Below are 16683 nucleotides of genomic sequence, written 5' to 3' on the forward strand. Positions count from 1 at the left end.
AGCTGCACCCGCCCCCCCGCGCCCCGCGCCCCGCACCCCCCGCACCATGTGCTCGAGTTACCCCCTGCACTGCATCTATTCATAACTTGCTACAATAATCACCACCACCAACTATGCATGAATGAATGAACCAGAACTTTCTCACTGAAACTCCATTACTTGACCTTCCAAGCCATTTAAATTGAAAATAAAGTCAATGTTTATTTACAAAAAACACCTATCACCTGCCCCCATTTTAAGATACCAAAACCATGCATTTAAAATACCCTGCTAAGTTAAGTCTCAGATACTCTGATTGCATCTATCTATGATTGTGTTGATGTGTGATAATAATGCTAATCTTATATTTGCATAACTTACCTGTTTGCCCGTCTTGGCACTGATAGCTAGTGACATGGCTGGCAATGAAAGTGAAACCATTACTTGTTTACCAGCTGTTCTATTTGATATATTACACTCAACTCACTAAAATAATAATAAGATATGTAGGTACTCAGATACAGCCTTCTATGTGTCCCATTGATTGAAAATTGCACCCTATACCATGCCATTTAATTTTGATCAATGTATATTCAAAGAATAGTTTCTGTGGTTTATTTGGTTTGACTAAACTCCAGTTTTGGGTGAGGCTCTTGTGGGCAGATGGGATGTAGTGCAGGGTTTTTAATGGTATAAAGCTGCATGTACATTTTTAAATTGGACCTGGTCTTGAAATAAAGATAATTTATTTATTCACTAAAGCCAGCCAGAACTTATTTTAGTAGCTGTACATCAGTAAAATAAAGGTTTGTGTTTCTGTTTGCAGGTGTGCTACATGACCCTTTGATATCGGACGGAATCACATTTCAGGTATGTGAGGAAACCTACATATATTATAATCTAACAATAACTAGAAATTTAGTATAAAAATTGTTACTACACATTTAATAAATTCTTGTATGATTTTTAAACGTGAATTATAAGCACACAACAAAGTCTGCCATTTAAACTGTGGCATGGTATTTTTATCAGCATAACAAAAGTTGTCTCATCAATAGCTAGGAGGCTATAAGGGGCCGTCCATTAATCACGTGAGGCTCAAAGGGGGGGGGGAGGGGGGTACGGAAAACCTCACGAAACATCACGAGGGGGGAGGGGGGGTCTTGTTAGACATCACATGTATTAATTTTTTGGTCAAAAACCGCTAGGTATTTCTGAACCGAAATTTTTAACGGCACAAAAATTTTCATGATTTTTAGTATGACCTTGATTGACTCGCACGCCGTTGCTAAGCAACGACTGCCCGCGCGCCGCGAAAGACAGCCTCGTGTCGTTGCAATTTTCGTTATATTTTTTCTAGTCAAAAATTGCCTTTACATAGACTTCCAAAAAAATACACGTGATCCATGGGGGGGGAGTGGGGGTTAGACCCAAACCTCACCAAATATCACCAGGGGGGAGGGGGGGGGTCAAAAAATGAGAAAAACGACCTCACATGATTAATGGACGGCCCCTAACCTCCTGATTGAGTTGTAAGATAAATCCTCACAAATTTACATCTGTATTCCTTGAATGAAAACTGTTTGCAACAGGCCTGTAACATACATATTATGTAAACAACAAAGTTCCAATGAGAGAGAAACAATCCTAAAAGCTTTGATTGAAGTATCTACACTTTTAAGTAAGACAATTTTTTTGTATTTTTGTTTGTATTGATTAGGAGGATCCAAATCTACGTGGCTGATTTTAAATTTCTTTCTTTAATATAAAGCCACATCCTTCCTGTATGTATAGAGACGCGTGCAGTAAACACTGGGAGGCCTTTGCCCAGCAGTGGGTCACTGAAATGGATACATAAAAAAATAAAATAAAAAAATCCTGTATGTAGGCCAGAATTTCCACTGGGGAATGGAAAAGCGATACAATAATTTACTCATACATATACAATGACACAACTCACTCAAAAACAACAATTGTCCCCACCCCAGGAATGGGGCACAGAGACGGTGCCAGTCGACACGGGCGGCGACCCGGGCGCGGAGGCGGCGCTGACCGTGTCGCCGGCGGAGCTGCACTTCGGCCCGTCGGAGCTGGGCGTGGCGCACGCGCGCACGGTCACGCTGACCAACCGCTCCAACAGCACGCTGCACCTCGCCTCCGTGGCCGGCTCCACGCCGCACTTCCACGCCAGCTTCTTCGACTCCAAGGTGAGGGGGCAGCGGGGCGCTAGCTGGAGACACTTACCTCTAGGTGCCACTTGAGCTATAGTAACTGGGGTAAGAATATCCTTTCAGGAATATTTTTTTTACACTGGAATACAAGTAAACTCTAGTGTAAAGGCAAGGCCACCTATTGTTGAGTTAATTACCTAAGTGAAATAATTACTGTGCTGAAATACTGAAATTGAATCCTTTTTCGACCGAATGACGCAGTGGTTAGTGACCCTGACTTCTGAGCCGATGGTCCCGGGTTCGATTCCCGGCTGGGGCAGATATTTGTTTAAACACAGATATTTGTACTCGGGTCTTGGGTGTTGATATTTATATTTAGTATCTATCTATCTATGTATTTGTGTAGATATATCAGCTGTCCGACACCCATAACACAGGTTCTGCCTAGCTTGGGTTCGGATGGCCGTGTGTGAGATGTCCCCACATATTTATTTATTTATTTATATTTATTTTAAGTTCTAGAGAATATTTTACAACTAGAAAACATAATTATACACATGTACCAAGGTTAACTGGTAGAAAATGCTGCTAGCATTAAGTTCGCCTTTGTACTAATTTACTTTGTTCAATTAAGAATTTAATAATAATACCATATACCTACGTCTATCATATTATTAAGTAGGTAAGTACCTACTTGTGATAGTAAACAAGCATTCAGTAGTAATTCTATTATCAGGTCATTGGTCAGTCGTCGTCACGGGAAGTGAGGCGATAGTGTGACCCCACTGGGGCAGTGGTAGTCTGTCGATGTCGTGGCGATCACAAGTTATATTTAATGTTACATCTAAATCTTATGCTATCCCTCAAGTGGATTTTATATGATAAGAGTATGCTGGTGTCCTCACCAGCTCGTGTGAGACTAGAGACTGATGTTGTATGAGACCGCTCGGATCACTTGAATACACGAGGAGTAGCATAATAGTAACTCGGTCCGTGCATACCCACAGTAATAGTTACAATTTTATTGTCACTGTTGTCTTGTCTAGTCTACAGGATAGGCTTGTTACCAACATCGAATGTCGAGGTAGCTGACGCAGTAGCCACGCCCACTGCAGCAATCAGTAGGTACTTCCGTCTAAACTAAACAATCAGTTCATTTACTACTAATTACGCTCATTATCACCAGCCGCCTCACTAGACAATACAACAGTGGCATTACAATTGTATGTATCATAGCAATATTGTGGCAGGTCGCTTGCTACTAATTTTATTCATTCTTCAGTCTAGTAATAGGATAACTACAAAATGATAAAAATAATATTGGCTTTAATACAAGATATAAATATAAAATACGTATGTTTGAACTGACTATAAAATGAAATATAGTTTTGGTATTTTCTGTAAGCTTTCATAATCTAACCGACACTTTAAAGTTGTTCTTGAATGATACAGGAGATCTGCATACAGTTTGTGTTTACCTTTTATATTGACTTCCTTGTTTGTTCCCTTGACACCGTGTTATCATTATCACATCACATCATAGTGGCAGATTGATAGATTGCTGAAGCAATCTGCAACCTGATAATCACTGATGCACTTTACTGATTCTAAAACTGTAGCTGTAGATATATTATATATAAAGGGAAATACAGTATGTAATAGTAGAAACAGTAGGGTGTGCAATTTGCAACGCAAACATGGGACATCTAACTATCATCTACATGTATAATTTGCTCTTGTTTGCTATATTGCGTCACGAATATCTAATAAATTTACATCTGACGAAATTCGCACATTCCACATAATATATGTACAAGAAGTGTTTTTTGTAATGCTCTCTGTTCTGTGTGAAGTATTGTAATGGAAATTTAAAATACATAGGTACAATATATTGGAGGTGTGTCTTATCGTTTGTGTTTGTATGAGGTCATCTTTGAGCGAGATAAGACATAATGTATTGTAATATCTTATGCTGTGCATGACGGGTGAACATCTGTATTAACATAATGTATAATTCATTACGAATAACACGCTGTAGATTGAAAACAAATATTCTACTTCCTAAACAAATATTTATTTGTTCTGTTAAATTTTAAATAACATCTGTACTTGTTGATTTAAATGCGTGTTCCACTTGCTATTTAAGTACTTACATTGAAAGTTTCGGTAGTTAATGTAAAATACAACAGCTTTAAATTTTGAAAATTATATAAAAAAAAGGAATTTTCGATATTAATATAAAAAATATTAATAACCAACTATCGTATGCCCTATTTTGTATCGGTCGTATGTGCTGAATGTGAAGAAAATACTCCATTCGAAAATATCCCGACCGAAGGTCAGAAAACTACTCTGAGGGGCCAATATGCCACGCCGGGGGGACAGAAATCGACGTCGGGGGGACAACACGCCAGGGGGACAGGAGCCTCGTCAGGGGTGCGGGAAAAGTCCGCCTTTGACGTCCCACTAACGGTCAAGCTCGAACTTTTCCTGCGCCACCGTGCCTGGCCAGTCACCGCTCGCAGCCGCCGCCATGAAGACATCGCAGTCGCAGCCCGCATCCAACATCATCACTGTCCTTCTGGTCTTCTATAGCGAATGATATTTTAAAAATAGTAATTTACCTTTCGTTTTGAAATGTTTCAGTGTGTACAACAACCATAAACAACCATAACTTACGGTGTCCCACAAGGAGATGCCTTAGGCCCCATATTATTCCCTACCAATGTGATTAAAGTCATCACAGGGACATTAGCAATAAGCAACAAATTTTAACTCTATCTGATCCTTTCGTTTTGAAATGTTTCAGTATGTGAGCTTCCGAGTCATATAATCACATCTGAATGTATGTAGACAACTTATGAGTGATGCCTCAAGTAACGAGTAGCGTTGTTGCAGACGCTGGCGCCGCACGCCAACACGTCGTTCAGCGTGGTGTTCGTGGGGCGGCGCGAGGGGCTCGCCTCCGCGCGCCTGCACCTGCACTCCTCCGCCGCCCCGCTCGCCTACTCCGTGAGTATACACACTACATGACTACACTGTAGAAAGATGCATAAATGTAGAAGCCGGCCGCGCAGCACAGCACATAAAAGATTATCTTTCTTGCTCTCGCATTCGCTCACGGATTACACATACTCTAGCATCCATTATAAAATTTGCCCTGCCCTGCGCGGCTTGCGTCCGAGCATATTGCCTAGGCCCTAGGTTAATGATGTTTCCTATATTTTACTTCATGATATCTGAGTGACTTTACTATTCAATACGAAGGAATCTCCTTGGTGTCTCCCCGGCAGGTGTCGGCGGTGGGCGTGGCGTCGCGCTGGGGGCTGTGGCCGTGGCTGCACGCGGCGGTGCCGGCCGGCGCGCGCCTCGCGCCCACGCTCAGCCTCACCAACCCCACCGACAAGCCCGTGCAGGTAATAAGTCTCTCATTCACCCGAAGGTTGCCTACGCTTGACTACGGACACTTCTGTGTATAAGATGTGCTAATTTATTATTTCTTATGTATAATAAAGCCACCATTTATACCGTCTATGTTGTGCATTTCCTATTGTTATTTCTGTGTTTGTGTGCAATAAATAATGATCTATCTATATAATAAACCACTTGTATCCCCCCCAGGTGCTGTCAGTATACTCGAGCGCCCCCTGGCTGGGGCTGGAGCTGGCGGGCGGGGGGGGCTGGGCGCCGCGCTCCGCCTGGACCCTCCCCCCGCGCGCCGCGCGCCCCCTCGTGGCCGTGCGCCTGCAGCCCCCCCCGGCCAGCGCAGAGAATCATACTAGGACTAAGGCTGCTTATATCAGGTGCGGGCACGATCATTCACATGTGGACAGGTGGACACAAATAAAGAATGACCCCCAAATTCATAGAGCTTTTTGACACAGTTTGTTTGAAATTGACGTTGTTGTATCCGAATTTCAACTTTTTGACTTACCCAAAGAGTAAAAACTCGTCTGTTTCAATGTCAATTTTAACCATGTTTTAAAACAATACGGTCTATGAATATGAGGATTAGAATACGAAGGAATGATAAGTCAAAATATAAACTGATGCTTATGATTTATAGAAGCGTACTCTTAATGTATGTATTTTATTACATAAGATTTTAATTTTATACTTTGTAAAATATAGCCTGAGCCTTCAGACATTTGATTGACCGTTTCTTATGCCTAGTACTTAAATAAAGTTAGTTTCCCTCTTCATGTTGCAGGATCAAAACGGAGATAGGCTCTTTAGTGGTGGGCGTGGAGGCGCGCGCGGCGCCGCGCGGGCTGTTCCTGGCGCCGCTGGGGCTGCGCGCCGGCGCCCGCGGCAGCCGCGACCCACCGCTGCAGGTACTTTATTGCACAAATATATAAAATACATGTACAAAAAGTGGGCTTAATGCTAACCCCATTCCACGGGGAAAGACATATGATAAAAACAAAAACTACCCTTATTCGAAACGGTTCTTTCATAGCTAGACCACTGTAGGCATGGCACTTGAAGGAACGACTCTCTGGGATATTGGTTGCATAATGAACCAACCTTTTTGTCAAAGTTTCTTAAATTTTATCGGTACTCCGCTGGGTGGACGTTGGTCATAATAGGTAGTAGAAGGCAACATAAATTAGTCACTTCCAACACATCATTATAATGACTGTCTCCTGTCCCCTCAGATGGAGGTATCATTCGGCAACAGCGCGGCCACGGCGCTGCCGCTGGACGCGTGGTTGTCGCCCCCGCACTGCGCGCCCCTTGAGACCGCCCCCGCGCCCCCCGACCCCCCCGAGCCCCGGGGCGCCAACGGCGGCGCGCGCCCCGCCGGCGTCTCGCTCACACTACTCATGAACACGGTCGAAGCTAACTCGCCCTTGAAGAAAGGGGCCATTGTTACATTTGATTGTGAGTTGCTTGTTTTTTTAATTTTAGCTATGCCAAACTACATGTTATACATTTTGTGTACACATAAAATGAAATTTACGAAATTACTCATGGAGTCAAATTTTAAACGAATAATAGATTTTTTTACAGTATTAAAATTGGAATTTGTGCCTTTAAAATTTACTTCACTATAAGATGGTCAAAGTAAAAAAAGTTTTTAATCGGCCCTTTAAAAATACATATACCTAATTGTGACATGTATGTATGTTTGTGCGCCATTCGCTGGCGTTTGCTCGAACCGATTTTGAAGTGGTTTTCAATAACGTATTTGCTATTTAACGACTATATTACCCTTCCCCCGGCAGTCGAGAAGCTGTGGTCGTCCTACACCGGGCCGGCGCCGACGGGCGCGCTGCTGTGCGCGGGCTGGCTGACGGCGGGCGGCGCCGCCGCGCCCTACAGCGTGGCCCTGTGGCGGGGCACGCTCGCCGCGCCGCCGCCCGTGTACGTACCTATATGTGGTGGACTTCTAGTCACGAACTACTGATGACTCACAACAGAGGGACTTACGTACCTGTAGTGCAGGACTCCTAATCACCTAGTACCGGTGACAAACAACAGAGGGCCTATCACGGGCTTACCTACGTAGGCAATTCGATACTACACAAACACATGGAACTAACAAATGTGACATTTGGAACTAACAAATTTGTTTCACATTTTGCCAAGTGACAGTTGACAGGAGCGCTGGTAGCTCAGTCGAATAAGTCTCACGCCATAGATGCGGGTTCGAATCCCGGCGCTGACATCGCCGACATAAACATCGTTAGGAAATCTGCATATCAAAATTTAGCACATATCTAGATATGTGAACTCACAAACCCGCAGTGGACCAGCGTGGTGGAAATGGTCTAAGCTTAGGAAGGCAGTTTAGACCTTGGGGATACTCGAGAGAGCCAGGTGCAGGTACTGACACCCCCACAGAGAATAGAATAGAACAGGTGGCGTTGAAACCAAATATCCGTATCATCGAAGTAGAAAAAAAGGCGGGACGAATCTCACTTACTACTCGTAAATACTGAGGCACAACAATGGCGGCGACATGAGAGTTAGTGGGTGCGTAGGAGAGACGTGATTGGAGCGCGGCGGCGAATTGACTTACTTTCCAGTCTGAATGTGTGTATGTCAGTGTGTCGGCTCGTCGTAACAATGAAATTTACCTACTTAGGGTGCCTCAGTTTTTAGTTAGCGAGATTCCTTCTGCCTTTTTTTCTACTTCGATGATCCGTATATTTTGTTCTTAGGAAAGACAACTAACTTTTATGAAAATGTACTTCGTATTACAGGTTCGTGACGTCATCAACAGCCGCGCCGCCCGCGCAGCCTCTCGTGGTGCACAACGAGTTCCGCTTCCCCGTGCTGGTGACGCGCCTGCAGCCGCCCCCCGCGCTGCTGGCTCATGTGCAGGTGGTAGTGTTGCCCAAATGCAAGAACAAGACGAGACTTAGCCAGTCTTGGTCTTGGTCTTGCGCCAATACACCTGGTCTTGGTCTTGGTCTTGGTCTTGCGCCAATACACCTGGTCTTGGTCTTGGTCTTGGTCTTGCGCTCCCAGTCTTGGTCTTGGTCTTGGTCTTGCAGCAAGAGTCTTGCAAGTCTTGCAATTACCTATTAGTCTATTACTATTTATTAAAGTTTACTTTTTGATTTTAATAGATATTTTTTTATTCGCTATGTTTATGGTATTAGTCGTAATGCGCATAGGTCCAGTTTTTCATTTTCTTTGATACAGTTTTTTGCATCTCATAGAATTCCTAAGCGTACTTACCTATACACCGAACTGTTACACCTAACTACTCAGTGAAATAGCGCTCTGCAAGACGCAAGAGTCTTGCAGGCTATGTCTTGTTCTTGCTCAAGTCTTGCACGGTCAGTCTTGGTCTTGGTCTTGCTAAAAATACGCGGTCTTGTTCTTGGTCTTGGTCTTGCAAAAACGCAAGAACAAGACCAAGACTGCAAGACCAAGACTGAATTTGGGCAACACTAGCAGGTGGGTCTACCCTCCATTACACATTGATGTCGATTCTAAAGGCAGAAATTCTAATTTTAACGCTGTCAAACTAAAAAAATTGCTAGCATAAAATGACATTTACGGAAACAATCATAGAGTCGAATTTTAATGAAGGAAATTAAGGTTCTGACAGGTCTAAATTTAGAATTTCTGCCTTCAGAATCGACATCATTATGGTTATAAATAAATATGTAATAAATAATAAATAAATATGTGGGGACATCTCACAGACGGCCATCCGACCCCAAACTAGGCAGAGCCTGTGATATTGGTATAGGACAGCTGATATATCTACACAAATACATAGATAGATACATATTAGTAGTAGATAGTACAAATATCTGTCTTTAAACAAATATCTGCCCCAGCCGGGAATCGTACCCGGGACCTTCGGCTCAGTAGTCAGTGTCACTAACCACTACGCCATTCAGTCGTCATCATCATTCGGTTATCATCATCATCAGCCATCAGGGTGATGCTGGGGCTGCCTCGATTCTGTAGTGCATCAGGTATGTTTGCGGAGGCACGCGTGGATTTCACGCTATTGTGCGCAAACGCATTGCATCACTGATGTGCAGATTTCGTGGTAGCCCGAACAGCATCCTGTCTACTCTGGCAGATAAAATTGACAGCCCATTTGCTAGGCACTGGGTGGGTGTACATGTGTATAAATAGGTCTAAATCTTGTCCCATCTTTTGTTTGTTTTTATTTTAATTTTTTAGTTATTCTGTTTGCCTATCTCTTTTACTTTGCATGCCTTTTGTTAGTTTAGTATGTTTTGGTGCAGGTATTTAGTTAGTTAGAAGCGTCCGTAGTCGAGCGGGCCTCAGTGATCGTAACTGATCGCTGAGGTTAAGCAACAACTGACACGGTCAGCCATTGGATGGGTGACCAATTTCAAGTGGTGCTTTTCTGGACGCTTCCGTGCTTCGGACGGCACGTTAAGCCGTGGGTCCCGGTTGCTGCTTCGGCAGCAGTCGTTAAGCCTAGTCAGAGGCCTTCGGGCGGCTTGAAAACATCTGACAGTCGGGTTGCCCACTTACCCGACAACTCTCTCAGCACAAGCTTGCTTGTGTTGGGGTCCACCAACCCGCACTTGGCCAGCATGGTGGACTAGGCCTAAACCCTTCCTTCATAAGAAGGAGACCCGTGCCCCAGCAGTGGGGACGTAATGGGTCGTGATGATACTGATTTAGTTAGTTTTTAATGTTTTTTATGTAGGTTACTTTTAATTATTATTTTTTGTATACTGTGTGTGTTTTATATGGATCTTGATATCCGAAATAAATAATAATTATTAATAATCATCCACTGCTGGACATAAGTCCTCGGCCTACCTCATCCAACCCCTGCCGGCCACCCGCCTAAGGTCGTCAGTCCAGCGGGCTGGAGGGCGTCCCACGCTGCGTTTGCCTGTTCGTGGTCTCCACTAAAGACTCGTCTACCCCAACGGTTATCGGTTCTTCGTCAGATACGCCCAGCCCACTGCCCATTCAGCTTGCATATTTTGACAGCTATGTCGGTAACCTTAGTCCTCTGACGGATAACCTCATTTCTGATACGATCCTTCAGAGAAACCCCAAGCATAGCTCTCTTCATAGCACGCTGATTGTTAGTCATTCAATAAACTTTTTATCTCATAATTAATTTGCTTCCCTATTACATTGGGACTAACAGAACACTCTGGCGAAAAAGGCGTGAGTGCGTGTTTGTGTGTGTGTGTTTAATTTGCTTCCTCTCTCCCTCAGATGAGCAAGTTCTCCCAAGTAACAATAGGGCCCGGCGCCCGCGCAGAACTAGTCACCCTCCGCCCGCGCCCCGCGCCCGCCCCCGCCGCCGCCTGCGCGCCCCCCTTCCAGCACCCGCTTACCATACACACCAACTTCACTGATTATGTTGTGATGGTGAGCTGTTACAGTGGATTGTTGGAGCTTGTGAGTATTTGAAGTCTCTAGATTATAAAGGATGAGTTTTAAAAGGCACACTGCCTTAGGCGCAGGCCAGACAGAAGAGACATAAGACGAGAACGTGTCGCGAATGTATAGAAGCGACGCCGTTGCTATGCAAAACTGTACCATGTCGTGCTCGCGCCCTGTTCCGTTTCTTCTGCGAGGTCCGCGGAATAAACTAAATTTTAAAGCTCTGTCAAAAAAGTACCGATTGCATGACAGCTTTCGTTTTATATCGAGCTAAATAGATATTATTATGTCGCAGCCATCTGGTTGAATCTCCTTTTTGATTGAATCACTAGTTGGACGTTTAGTGACGTTTGTTCAATCAACTTTCGGCAAAGTCATACAATTGAATAGTGGCATGCAATGAACGAGCTAGGGATTTAATCAAATAGGAAATTCAACCAGATGCCTGCGAGAGATACACCGTATATTGAATAACTATATTTAACAGTCTACATTTGTTTCCTCCAGCAATTCCAATGGCCGGACTCTGCCTGGTCGGACCTGCGGCACCTGCGCCTGGGCGGTGTGCCGGCGGGCGGCGTGGTGGCGGTGCCGCTGCGCGTGCGCAACCCCGCGCCCGCGCCGCTGTGTCTCAGCCGCCTGCACGCCGCCGTGGGCGCTGTTACACCCGCCACCGCGCGGACGGTCAGTACACGGGATTGTTTTTTAAATGTAGGGTGTCGAGATAGGGTACGTTCACCCTAAGCCCCTTCTCACGCTACGCGACTCTCAAGCGACGCGACTGCGACGCAACCCACGGTTACATATGTTTGACGAGTCAATGACCCGTCATCAATGTCGATCAATGACGAGTCCTTTTTATAGGCGATCATGGGTTGCGTCTTACCATAAAGATCTGTTCCGATCTAAGAAATATCAATGCGTGTTGTATTCCGATCGCGCAGACACACCGTATGCGGATAAACGTGAGTAGCTTAAGGCTATTTTAACAGCATGCGGATTTCATCACGCACGCGGAAAAGCACGCAATTTTCCACGCGTTAATGAATACTTGTATAGAACACGTGTGTGGCAAATCCGCATACTGTTGTCCGCGATTCCGCAAAAACAGCCTAAAGAGTCACCATATAATGCGTGAGCATAACATTATTTATAAGCACGAGTTGTTCTTCCCCCACATAAAAGTATAAAATTCTCTTAATAATATGAATCCCTTATACCTCAGGGTTGCATCCCGCCGGGCGGCTCGCTACTCGGCACGTACGTGATACGCGCGCCGGCGGCGGGGGCGCTGACGGATGCCGTGGGGGCGCGCTCGGAGGGGGCGGAGGGGCGCGGGGGCGGCCTGCTGCTGACCAGGGTGTCGCTACACGCCATGGAAGGGAAGGTTACCGTGGATGATGTGGAGCTGAAGGGGTGCGCGCCGGTTAGTTGTTTTAGTTATTTAAAAACTGGTTTTTAGATGGTTCTCCTAAAATTATAAAGATAGATATCTTAGTCCTGGTATAATATTGTCCGTGATGAACCCTCCCAACAAACTTGCCTACAAAAGTTTGTAACAGTTCACGCACAGTTCATTGACCAATCAACTTAGCCTTCAGAACTTTCGCCCAACGGACGTTTCGTTCACAAACAACTCGTTTGACGCAAAATCTTGTGATTATAACTAACAGTTGATTGAGTGTGTTGAGTGATAATCAACTGTTGATGAATAGTTACATTCCCTGTCTGTAATGAACTCTTGTTTCGCCATTTCTACTCCTCAGCTTCTCTATCAAATGATGATAGACTCATAATCTTAACATTCAACCATTGACATAATAATATATATTACTAGCATTCAACAAATAATGAGGAGAAAAACTAAAAGCTAATTACAGATGGCGCCTTGGGCGACTGTGCCTAATTCCCCAGTTGTAATTGGTTGGTTCAGTCGCCATTATTTCTCCCCAACAATAGTCAGAATCAGAAAGGCACACTCGCTGGTGCTGCCAAAGTTTCGCTTGGTTTTCTTCTCCATTGTAAAATTGTTCGTTGTATTAATGATGACATCTGATGTGCCTCATTCCCCCGGTGTGTTGCAGTGGGTGCCGTGCTCGGGCCCGCTAGTGGTGCGCTCCACGGCGCGCACGCAATCTGGAGTCGGCGTGCGCACCGGCCGCCCGGCGCTTGTACACGAGTATGTATTGCTGTTGTATGTTTAAGTTACACCTTTACCTGGTTTCACGGGGAAAGATATCTGATACAAACAAAAATTACCCTTATTCGAATGTAATAAGGGTTCTGTCAGATGTATTTACCCGTGAAATAAGGTATAGATAATAAGTCAAATTGTTACTTACGAGGGCGATACCGAAATGATCGGGAATAGAAAAAAGTACAAAGATATCATAATATTATTTACTTTTATTGTTTTTCAAAGTAGTCTCCGTGACGTTCAATGCACTTTTTCATTCGATTAAACCAATCATTGAAACAGTAATTCCAGTCTGAAGTGGATACTGTCAAAACAGCTGATTTGTAAGCTTCGACCGCCTCTTCTGGGCCGCTAAACCGTTGACCACGTAGCATATCTTTAATTCTTGGGAATGTAAAATAATCATTGGGGCTCAGATCAGGGCTATACGGAGGATGGTCCATCAACTCCACGTTTTCCATATTTAAAAACGTTCTTGTTATGCGAGCGGTATGACTGGTATGAGAGCTTGCATTATCGTGGTGAAGGATTATACGACGATTCGGGTTAGTTTTACGAAGTTAGATAGATAGATAAATTATTTATTTACTTAACACAACACATACACAGGTTACACAGCAAGATTTTTAACATAAAGTTTAAGATTACATAAACACAAAACACTATTAAAAGACATGCAGATAGAAAAGCAACATGTGTATTTATCATGTTAGCAAAAGGGTTCTGACTCAGCATAATACTATGATTATAATTAAATAATCACAGCGCTGGTATTCTGCCAGGACCAATTTTAGTGAGTGGGAGTGGAGCCTCAACTAAACATAAATATGTGTGTAGTGTTAGAAGGAATTATTCACAACAGCTTTGTGGCCGCACTCTTATCTCGAGGAATAACACAGAATAGAAGAAAGTTGTCTATGACATGTCTTGTCTATGGACTGAGCGTTTTCTGACGTTTCCGGCACTTGATTCGCGAGCATGAGTTACGCATGGTTCATTAAAAACTAATCCTATTGAATACCATAAATAAAAGTAATGTGAGTTAATATTTCTATCTTTATTAGTAGTAAATATGTAAAAGTGTGTTGTGGTACGTTATAATTATAATTATACTAAAATAAAATAGATATTTATATATTATGTTATGAATGTATGTATATAATAATATGTAACAAATAAATTGTGTTAAATGATTAATGAAAAGTTCTCTTACGACTTCCGGCAAACAAACTGTTGTGTACCAATCAGCAGTAACCGTCCTTTGTTCTTGTAATGGAATCGTAGCCACATGGCCAGTTTTCGATACAAACGAAGCGACCTTTTTTTTTCGACACGCTGCGTGAGCGAATAACTTTTGTTGGCTTGACCTCACCTTCGAAGACCCAAACTGCCGATTGATGTTTTCTTTCGGGCTCATATGAATAAATCCACGATTCATCACCAGAGACGATATTGTAGACAGCATTGAACTGCCTCCATTGAACCGTTGCAGAGCAGATCGACACCAATTAACACGAGCCGACTTTTGTTCCTCGGTCAAACGGTGGGGCACCCAGCGCGAAACTAACTTCTTGACACCCAGTTCTTCATGTAAAATGGTTTGAATGGCTGTCATACCAATGCTGAGAGAAGCCCGAATCTGCTCGTATGTCACATGTCTATCTTCTTTTATTAACTGGCGTACAGCATCGATGTTATCTTGTGTTACCGCTGTTTTTGGCCGACCAGTAGAAGGGACTGTGGTAAGAGAGGAACGTCCACGGCGAAACTCAGAATACCAACGATATATAGTCGTTTTACTTGGTGCTTCAAGTTTATAAATAGAAACAAGCTCGGCGAGACATTGTTCTTGAGATAAACCTCGACGAAAGTTGTGAAAAATTATTGCACGGAAATGTTCCCGCGTAAGCTCCATTTTTTACACCGACTTGTCAAATTCAAATGGTCAATACTCTTTTATTTTTTACTTTTTTTAAAATTCGAAAATGGAATTATGTTTGAAAAAACACTACATTTGATACACCAAAAAGGTTTCACTCTAATTTATTCCTAAGTATTCTATTCCCGATCTTTTCGGTGTAGCCCTCGTACACAACTACGGATTAATCCCTGAAATAAATAATGTGATTCTATTCTATTGTGTAACCAATATACAAACAACATGATAGTGTCACATACAAAAATAGAGCTAAATAAGCTAAATGTACAGGCTACTTTTTGTCCTAGTCGTGTCTATGAATGCAACACACGTAGACGCCGTAAAGTGTAAGTCTAACTAATCTTACTATGTGCAGGTATTCGGGCCCCCGCACGCTACCGCCGGGCGTGACGTCACTGGGCACCGTCACTCTGCACGCCGAGTTGTTGCCCGGACACCGCTCCGTCAACACCAGCGGTGAGGGACCCACACATTATATTCTATGTTTTTAAAGAAACGGGTACTGGATGTCTAGTACAGGTTTGCTAGTTTGTCGAAAACTATAAAAGTTTACGTTTTATCACATACAAAGTGGCGCCTCTAGCGGAAACTATGATTAAACTTTTGACAGATAATGTATGCAGATGACAAAAGGAAACCTAAACTTTTTTCGTTTTCAAAACCCGTACTAGAAGACGGTCTGAGCATTGTGTATGAATGGTCTGGAGACGAAATAGGCAGACGTTCCCCTCTGGCGGGGTGGTAGGCCAGAAAGGCCCACCGATTTATAAAAACTAGTTGCAGTCTCAATTTTCACTAGACTCAATCTAGTTGGCAAAGCGTTCGTTTCATAGAAAATGATTTGTTTACATACTAAAATGACAGCTTCAATTCATAGAATATCCGGATTCCGGATTTGATCACAGATTTTGTCATGGTTTATTGTTATTAGCAGTTGCCTAGCAACCAATTTCAAAAAATGCAATAGTGATGTACCAGTAAGTAGATATTATGTATTGATCGACAAAAAAGGTGATAGTTAAAGGATCTCACAATTTATTTTATTTTGCAAAATATTTCTTTCATATGTTACAAAGCGTCCGTAGTCGAGCGGGCTTCAGTGATCGTAACTGATTACTGAGGTTAAGCAACAACTGGCACGGTCAGCCATTGGATGGGTGACCGATTTCAAGTGGTTCTTTTCTGGACGCTTCCGTGCTTCGGACGGCACGTTAAGCCGTGGGTCCCGGTTGCTGCTCCGGCCGCAGTCGTTATGCATAGTCAGAGGCCTTCGGGCGGCTTGAAAACATCTGACAGCCGGATTGCTCACTTACCCAATAACTTTTCCAGCACAAGCTAGGACTAGGCCTAAAACCCTTCCTTAATTGAAAGGAGACCCGTGCCCCAGCAGTGGGGACGAAATGGGTCGTGATGAAAGTTAAAAAAGTTATTAAGTATAATATAATGAATACATAGTTATATAAATAAATGCTTTATTTAATTCATAATTTAAATAATTTATAATTATTATTTCCAACCCATGTTCTCGAATTCATCGATAATAC

General features: G+C 43.4%; 1 protein-coding gene across 1 annotated transcript in view; it reads left to right on the forward strand.

Annotated features, from left to right (window-relative positions):
- The window catches only part of LOC119694358 (transmembrane protein 131 homolog), a 29858-nt gene that overhangs the window by 1804 nt on the left and 11371 nt on the right, over window positions 1-16683 (forward strand). The window contains exons 3-16 of the mRNA XM_048625367.1: window positions 806-849; window positions 1968-2186; window positions 5049-5162; window positions 5444-5566; window positions 5772-5953; window positions 6361-6484; window positions 6809-7034; window positions 7379-7517; window positions 8360-8480; window positions 10833-11018; window positions 11511-11687; window positions 12229-12429; window positions 13088-13182; window positions 15495-15595. Of these exons, the coding sequence (XP_048481324.1) occupies window positions 806-849; window positions 1968-2186; window positions 5049-5162; window positions 5444-5566; window positions 5772-5953; window positions 6361-6484; window positions 6809-7034; window positions 7379-7517; window positions 8360-8480; window positions 10833-11018; window positions 11511-11687; window positions 12229-12429; window positions 13088-13182; window positions 15495-15595 (2052 nt within the window). The remainder of the gene's footprint in view (window positions 1-805; window positions 850-1967; window positions 2187-5048; window positions 5163-5443; window positions 5567-5771; window positions 5954-6360; window positions 6485-6808; window positions 7035-7378; window positions 7518-8359; window positions 8481-10832; window positions 11019-11510; window positions 11688-12228; window positions 12430-13087; window positions 13183-15494; window positions 15596-16683) is intronic.

This window comes from Plutella xylostella, chromosome 14 (assembly GCF_932276165.1).
Source record: "Plutella xylostella chromosome 14, ilPluXylo3.1, whole genome shotgun sequence".
Classification (NCBI taxonomy): Eukaryota; Metazoa; Arthropoda; class Insecta; order Lepidoptera; family Plutellidae; genus Plutella; species Plutella xylostella.